The 8,292-nt window shown below is 40.9% G+C and overlaps 2 protein-coding genes across 3 annotated transcripts; one reads left to right on the top strand and one right to left on the bottom strand.

Annotated features, from left to right (window-relative positions):
- Positions 1–857: 857 nt before the first annotated feature.
- On the top strand, positions 858–5,399 carry LOC106294858 (bifunctional aspartokinase/homoserine dehydrogenase 1, chloroplastic). Its single transcript, XM_013730542.1, has 17 exons — positions 858–1,180; positions 1,264–1,638; positions 1,727–1,815; positions 1,910–2,216; positions 2,340–2,392; positions 2,477–2,685; positions 2,764–2,851; positions 2,945–3,058; positions 3,206–3,304; positions 3,388–3,582; positions 3,658–3,740; positions 3,819–4,044; positions 4,167–4,312; positions 4,415–4,550; positions 4,641–4,724; positions 4,804–4,896; positions 4,997–5,399. The coding sequence occupies exons 1-17, from the start codon at positions 988–990 to the stop codon at positions 5,240–5,242; spliced, it is 2,736 nt and encodes a 911-aa protein (XP_013585996.1). The 5' UTR covers positions 858–987; the 3' UTR covers positions 5,243–5,399.
- Positions 5,400–5,932: 533 nt separating this feature from the next.
- Positions 5,933–7,693, bottom strand: LOC106294859 (phosphoribosylglycinamide formyltransferase, chloroplastic). Of its 2 annotated transcripts, none has more exons than XM_013730544.1 (5): positions 7,038–7,693; positions 6,856–6,970; positions 6,639–6,760; positions 6,372–6,498; positions 5,933–6,293 (listed from the first exon to the last, which is right to left on the bottom strand). In XM_013730544.1, exons 1-5 carry the CDS (start codon positions 7,366–7,368, stop codon positions 6,164–6,166), a joined length of 825 nt encoding a protein of 274 aa, XP_013585998.1. In that variant the 5' UTR covers positions 7,369–7,693; the 3' UTR covers positions 5,933–6,163. The 2 variants fall into 2 exon arrangements, with proteins under 2 accessions (XP_013585998.1, XP_013585997.1); XM_013730543.1 differs by having other exon boundaries at positions 6,584–6,760; positions 7,038–7,689.
- Positions 7,694–8,292: the final 599 nt, after the last annotated feature.

Genomic DNA, 8,292 nt, shown 5'->3' with positions numbered 1-8,292 from the left:
GGAAAAACGCATCTTGCGGTTTTAGCGGGAATGTGTGTTTTTCAGTTTTTGCGAGAAAATGTATTTTTTGGTTATAGCGGAAAAATGTATATGCAAGAAAGTAGAATTTACGGTTTGAAAATAATATTTTGATTTAAAAAAGTCATTTTTGTCATTAATTATTTTGGACTGAACTAGATGCATCTGCATCCAGATGCACCATCAAGACTCACCTTCATTTGGATGATAATTTGAGATGAGGTTTTAAAAATTCAGCTGGGTGATCCATCTGGATGTATCATTATAATGCACAAAACGAACATCGATTTGCATCTTCACCCAGATAGATCATCTGTGTGAGCAAACGAACAGGGCCATACTAGCTAACCGTCACTATCAACATGCTATATTTCACTAGCTCTCTTAAAAGGTGATAGAAAATAATAGTGTTCTTATTATGTTGTCCATCATTGTATACAACCCAAATGTTGTTCATAACAAACAAACCGTGTAATTGCTTGTTTCATTTTTATCTGTTGCAGAGAAAACTTTTTATAATAACCCATAGGTTGGTGGATCGAAAACTTAAATATATAAAGGAAAAAAAAACAGAAATATCATGTGTGTGTTTCTTTCTTACCAAATTTCAAGTATTATTTTTTCTAATGGCTTTTAAGCAACTTGACGACTCTAGTGTGGCGTGAATAGACACATTTTCGCAGTCTTTTTCTTAATATTATTTATCTAAAGATCAAAACTAATATCAACCGTTGATGCATCAGTGATGAAATAAAGAACGTACGCGTGGCGTTCCACTCGGCGATCGTGTGTTTGTTAACCCCACTACGATTCATATATACACAAAAGCAAGTCGCCTTCCTTCTCAACATTTACTGAAACTGCCACTGTTCTCGAGTCGACGATCTCGGTGGTGTCATTTTCTCCCGGCGGATATTCTCATCCGAAACCTCCGGTAGCGATTCACTGAGCTTATTACTTCTATACAACATGCCGGTGGTTTCTCTTGCTAAGATTGCTTCTTCTCCGGCGGTGACGGCGGGAGATTTCACCGTTCCTTGCATTTACGGGAAACGACTCGTGTCGAATCGCGTCTCCTTCGGAAACTCGAGGCGTCGGAGCCCTGTAAGTCATCGCGTGAGAAGCGAATTGCAGAGTCCCCGCGTCCTTGGCTCCGTCACAGGTTTTTGAAATCCGACGTTTGCTTCTCTTGTTAGTTCATTGTTTCGTCGATGTTGATTTGCGTTTTCTTTCGTGTATTTATAGATTTATCGTTGGATAATTCCGTCGAGAATGGTCACCTTCCCAAGGGAGATTCGTGGGCTGTGCACAAGTTCGGAGGTACCTGTGTTGGCAACTCTGAGAGGATCAAAGATGTTGCTGATGTTGTGGTTAACGATGGATCTTCGAGGAAGCTGGTGGTTGTTTCAGCAATGGCGAAAGTTACCGATATGATGTATGATCTCATCCACAGAGCACAGTCTAGGGATGATTCTTACTTGTCTGCTTTGGATGCTGTTCTTGAAAAGCACCGAGCAACGGCTCTTGAGTTGCTTTATGGAGATGAACTCGCCAGTTTCTCCGCTCGGTTGCATAATGATATAAACAATCTCAAAGCTATGCTTCGTGCCATTTACATAGGTACAGATGGTCTTCTGTGTATAAAGTAATTGAATTTGATTTGTGTATGTTCTTCTGAAATGTTTTTTTCTCTTGTATCTCTCTCTAGCTGGTCATGCAACAGAATCTTTCTCGGACTTCGTTGTGGGTCACGGAGAATTGTGGTCTGCTCAGATGTTAGCTGCTGTTGTGAGAAAGGTTTGAGTGTCATATATGATATGCTGCTTGTAATTTCTAAGAGGGATGAACTTCTATTTATCTTCTCAAATGCTTGTGTTTGTTTTGATCATAGAGTGGATTGGACTGCACATGGATGGATGCAAGGGATGTCCTTGTTGTTGTTCCTAATAGCTCTAGTCAAGTTGATCCTGACTTTGCGGAATCAGAAAAGAGATTGGAAAAGTGGTTTTCTCAGAACTCGGCGGGAAAGATTATCATCGCAACTGGATTCATAGCCAGTACACCCGAGAACATTCCAACGACTCTCAAGAGGGATGGGAGTGACTTCTCTGCAGCTATAATGGGTGCTCTGTTTAGATCTCACCAACTCACAATCTGGACAGATGTTGATGGTGTGTACAGTGCAGACCCAAGAAAAGGTATGTGGAACCATTACAGTTTGCAAAAAAAAATGGACTAGTTCTTGAGCCATGACAGGGGTATGTTCCGTTCCTCTCAGATTCTTTTTTTTATTGTTTTCTGAAAAATATGGTTATATGCAGTTAGTGACGCCGTTATATTGAAGACTCTTTCTTATCAAGAGGCCTGGGAAATGGTAAATTGCAACCTCGTACACTTGTTTTTGATACCTATAATCATTGTTTTACACCCTAACTTTCGTGTTAATGTGCCTGTGCAGTCTTACTTTGGGGCTAACGTTTTACATCCTAGGACCATCATTCCAGTTATGAAATATGACATTCCAATTGTAATAAGGAATATTTTCAACCTCTCTGCCCCTGGGACAATGATATGTCGGCAGATTGAAGATGAAGATGGATATAAACTAGACGCTCCTGTCAAAGGGTTTGCGACGATTGACAATTTGGCTCTTGTGAATGTGGAAGGGTAAGTTGATTGTAGATATTGTGCTACACAGTCAGTGCTTATTATGTTTTTTATACAAACTTTGCGTTCTCTTTGCAGAACTGGAATGGCTGGTGTTCCTGGTACTGCAAGTGCTATCTTTTCTGCTGTCAAGGAAGTTGGAGCCAATGTGATTATGATTTCACAGGTCTGTGGATACTCTAATTCAGCTTTCTGGTACATTTATGGTTTTGAATTCCCTTGTCAGTTGTGGGTTCTTAGTAGGATTACATAATGGCAGGCTAGTAGCGAGCATTCTGTGTGCTTTGCTGTACCTGAGAAGGAAGTTAAAGCCGTTTCTGAAGCATTGAACTCACGATTTCGTCAAGCTTTAGCTGGTGGACGCCTTTCCCAGGTGCCCTAAATCTCTGTGTATTTTCAGAAGATAGCAACTTGCTATTCCTTCAACCTTCGCTGTAGCAATGTTCAGGGCCCTATAGAAAGTAGCAGGATCTTGTTTATGCATCACCTACTTTTCTCAAACTGTGGCTTTTCTTTTCAGATTGAAATTATCCCTAATTGTAGCATCTTAGCAGCAGTTGGCCAGAAAATGGCGAGCACCCCTGGCGTTTCTGCCACCTTTTTCAATGCGCTGGCAAAGGTAAATTAAGTGTAGTGTTTGTAGAACATCCATTTCTCTGCTAAGAAGCTTTGTTGATACATTGCTTCCCTAAATACTTGCAGGCCAATATCAACATCCGCGCTATAGCTCAAGGTTGCTCCGAGTTCAACATTACAGTAGTCGTCAAACGTGAAGACTGCATTAGGGCATTAAGAGCAGTGCACTCAAGATTTTACCTCTCGAGAACCACATTGGCAGTGGGAATCATAGGACCGGGTTTAATCGGTGGAACCTTACTTGATCAGATTAGAGATCAGGTGAGTAGCTGTGTGAGACTATCGTGGCTACTTATCAAGGTTCAAGCTAACTCATCTTTCAAAATATTTTCACAGGCTGCAGTGCTAAAAGAAGAGTTTAAGATTGACTTACGTGTTATAGGGATCACTGGCTCAAGTAAAATGTTGCTGAGTGAATCGTAAGTCAATGAACTTGTTAGAGTGCTTGTAGGTGACTTGCCTTACTGCTTTTTCCTTACACAATCATAATCTTCTAGGGGAGTCGACTTATCAAGATGGAGAGAACTTATGAAGGAAGAGGGAGAGTCGGCTAACATTGAGAAGTTCACCCAATATGTGAAGGGAAATCATTTCATTCCAAACTCTGTTATCGTTGATTGTACGGCTGATGCTGATATTGCAAGCAGTTACTACGACTGGTTGCTGAGAGGAATTCATGTGGTCACCCCGAACAAGAAGGCTAACTCAGGACCACTTGATCAGGTAAGTGTTAGATATTTGATTAAATCACTGTTCAATAGGAAGCTACAGATCTTTTCTTGTTGAGGTTCAATGGTTCGATGATCAGAGAGACTAGTTGGTAACACTCTCCCCTGTGAATGCAGTATCTAAAGATAAGAGATCTTCAAAGAAAATCGTACACACATTACTTCTATGAAGCAACCGTTGGAGCTGGTCTTCCAATTATCAGCACTTTACGTGGTCTTCTCGAAACAGGGGATAAAATACTGCGCATTGAGGGAATTTTCAGGTATCTTGGTACCACAACAAGTTGTTCAGATACAAGAGAATATGCTGTCTTTGTCGGTTTTTTCACCTTCAACTAAACTCTTGCTTTGATGACTTGCTGCAGTGGGACTTTAAGTTACCTTTTCAACAATTTTGTGGGCAACAGAAGCTTCAGTGATGTTGTAGCAGAAGCAAAGCAGGCAGGTTTCACAGAGCCAGATCCACGAGATGATCTATCTGGAACAGATGTCGCCAGAAAAGTAGGGTTTCGTGTCCTCAAATCAAGTCAATGCACCTATGTTGGACCAATTAAATAATAGGGAATTTTCTTGTGTATGATACTTCTTCAGGTGACGATTCTTGCAAGAGAATCAGGATTAAAACTGGATCTTGACAGCCTTCCAGTCCAGAGTCTTGTGCCAAAGCCTCTACAAGTAAGTCTCTGTATAATCACACAGTAGACCAATGAGGACAATCCTTTCGACGTAATCTATATTCCATTGTTCATCACAGGCTTGTGCATCAGCAGAAGAGTTCATGCAAAAGCTACCTCAGTTTGACGAGGAATTGTCCAAACAAAGACAAGAGGCTGAAGCAGCAGGAGAGGTAAGTATTGCCTCCTAGCAAAACTCATTTTAAAACACCAAAATGCACCATCTCGAAAAGAACTCATTCCCGAATGTGATGTGTTGTGTCTGTTTTATAGGTATTGAGGTACGTAGGAGTTGTAGATGCGGTAGGGAAAAAGGGAACAGTGGAGTTGAAACGGTACAAGAAAGATCATCCATTTGCTCAGCTCTCGGGAGCTGATAACATCATCGCTTTCACAACCAAGCGGTACAAAGAACAGCCCCTGATTGTTCGTGGACCTGGTGCTGGTGCTCAAGTCACAGCAGGTGGAATCTTCAGTGACATTCTCCGCCTTGCTTTCTATCTCGGCGCTCCATCTTAAGTCGCACTTTGTTTCTTTTAGGAACAAATCTAATGATCAAACAATGTTTCTTATAAGCTAGCATCTGTTATCTGCGTTTCAGAATTTGATTCTTATAGAAGAAATCAAACTTCAATGGAATAAATCATAAAACATCCTTGCCTTGGTTTTAAAAGCACACTTTTTGGGCCATGCGCCATTATGGCTATGAGCAAAACGCCTGATGCCTCTTGGCAAGGTGACATCCATAAAGCGTTTGCCATGGTGCACAAGGCGATGCTTTATAGTTTCTTGGTGCGTAATAGTCTGTTAGTATCTTGTTTGTCTTCTCCTCCTTCCTCACCTGGCAGCTAAGTAGCCTTCAGGAACAGTTGTTACATTTGTGGAGGATTGTCCTCTTCAGAAGCTTGTTTCTCTTCTTCGTTGCTATTATTGTTGTTGTTGGCTTGTTTTGATGCATTAGCTACTTTTTCCCATTTCTTGAGAATATATTGAAGCTTTAAGATCTCTCTGACCCTGTTTGACTTCTTTGCCTCCATGGGCGGAACAAAAGAACAAATTGCCCTATTCTTTGTGTTGGTAGTGATGGAGATATGGTGTTCAATTACAATGATCATGATGACAATTGTAAGATGCCCAAGGCTCTAACCATTTTCTGCCACAGAGCCCCCTATGCGTTTAAAACACACATATCTTTAGGGGGAAAATGAATAGGAGGAGGTTTTGGCTAGAACTAGAAATAAAAAGATGGTTTTATACAACAAAAACACACACACACTCCACATAATTTCAACCCAACCGAAACAAAAATTTGGCTTCAGAAGCATTTCTCAATCTGAAACTTTGGACAAAAACTTGTTCTACTCTGCCTGAAGACTATAAACTAAGGTTGAAACACTGTTTCCAAACCAATCTGAGATCCAATGCAGTTTAACTTAAAGATCATTCTGTGGAGGATCTAATAGTAGTCATCAGGGTTGTCTTTGCTTTGAATGAGAGGGACACCATCTTCTCTCCATTTAATCCGTTCTTCGCAAATGGCAGCAACCACCTCCACATACAGTTTGTGTTCCTAACCCCAAAAGAAGCAAATGAAATCTTCAAAATTGTTGAACCTTAATGCTCAAAATGTATTATCTAGTAGTAGTACCTCGTGAAGAACCCTTTTAGCCAACTCCTCTGGTGTATCATTAGCAACCACGCGGACAGCACTTTGAGCAAGTATCCTCCCCGTGTCATACTCTTCATCCACAAAGTGAATGGTTGGACCTGAATACCTAACGTAAGTAAAAAACCATAAGAAACCAGATAGAAAGAAATACACAAACCCTAACACTGTCTGTATGAGCTAGCAACACTTACCTAGCTCCAGATGCTAGAACAGCTTTATGAACTCTGATACCATAAAGCCCTTTACCTCCAAAAGCCGGAAGTAACGCTGGATGGATATTCAGAATCCGTTTAGGAAAAGCTTTGACGAGCTCCGCCGGTATGAGTTTCAAATATCCAGCAAGCAGAACAAAGTCTACACCATACTCCCTGTTCATTAAAGCAAATATTTTGAGTTGAACACGGTTCACTCCATGGACTAATATATAAATAAGCATAGAGAGAGAGAGAGAGAAGTCACAGACCTAAGAACATCCACAAGCTCTGTAGGAGAGAGTCCATCGGAAGATTCTCGTTTCGGTTTTGGGAATACTAAGACAGCAATCCCATTGCTTCTTGCATACTCAGCACCTCCACAATCTGTATTGAAGTAACCAAAATTTCACAAATCCAAACTTCACAATGTGAAGAAGAAGAAAGAAGATACCTTTCTTGTTAGTGACCAATAAGACAAGATCCCCTTGAACTGAACCACCAATGCATCCCTCGTGAATCTTCTTGAAATTCGAACCACCTCCCGATACAAACACAGCAAGCTTCTTCCTACTTATTGCTTCTTCGTCTCTTGAACCACCAACCTTTGCTACCGTCCGAGTAAAGGAAGCAGCTTTTACAATCCGCATCGCGAATCGGTCTACAGAACTTCGGAAGGAGAAGGAGAGAACGTTCCGGGGAGGCGTTAACGGAGCAATCGGGGTTTCTCGTGGCGGCTTCGCTGGGAAGGTGAGTTGGCTTGAGAACAAAACCCGTGATACCATTCTGAAACAATCTAAAGTTCGACGGTGTAGTCGCCGGGGGTTCTGTTCTAAAACTCGGGCGGATTGACCGATTCTACGGCGTTAAAACTCCACGGCAGTGCTCCGTTGAGATTTTGTTAAAATCGGGTACAAAAAAGAATCAATGTTTCTATCATAGATTTGTCATATTTATTTGTGAAAGCATACACGGATCAAATCACCTCCAAAAATGAATTATGTTACAGAAAAGTTTATCGCGGCCCTAGAGAGGAATTAGGTTTTCAAGTTGAAGAAGACGAAGTGTTATTTACGCTTTTGCCCCTCTCTTAATGAAAGTTATAGAAAATGGGTCCACGATCTATTTCCAATGTCCACCAAAGTATATGACCCCATGCTATTTCTCCCCGAAAACAAAGTTCGAAACCTATTTCTCCACCACTTTTGGTTTAATCACAATTTCTGAAATCCAAATTTTAAATCTTGAATATCGTACAATAAACCAAACAAAAGTAAACCAAGACCAAAAAATATCCGACCAAACACAGATCTGGATCAGAACTGTAACCGACCCAACATTCACACTTAAAGACCCGACATAAAAAAACCCCAATTTTATTTCCACCAAGAACCCTTAACGAAGTCTGGTCTGTGATTGAAACTTGAAGAAGAAAACGTCAGGTGGTTCGAATACTACGTCTCGAGCAACGACTGGAGGGAGTTCTTCTCGTCGTCGAGATTCATCATGGGAATTTCGAAGAGATGCTAGTGTGGTGATGAAATTGTTCCTTTGATGTCCAAATCCGAGAAAAACCCTTACCAACACTGACATCGCAATTCCGTTCTCTTAATTTCAATCTTTAGGTTTTTCAATTTGGGAACTTCTTTATTCTAGGGTTTTTAGTGGAGATTGATGCTGGGTCGGTTTAAGATCCTTACTCCGGTTTT

The sequence above is a fragment of the Brassica oleracea genome, chromosome C5 (assembly GCF_000695525.1).
Source record: "Brassica oleracea var. oleracea cultivar TO1000 chromosome C5, BOL, whole genome shotgun sequence".
Taxonomy (NCBI): Eukaryota; Viridiplantae; Streptophyta; class Magnoliopsida; order Brassicales; family Brassicaceae; genus Brassica; species Brassica oleracea.
The sequence above is the reverse complement of the archived record's forward strand: the minus strand, read 5'-3'. Positions and strand labels throughout refer to the sequence as shown.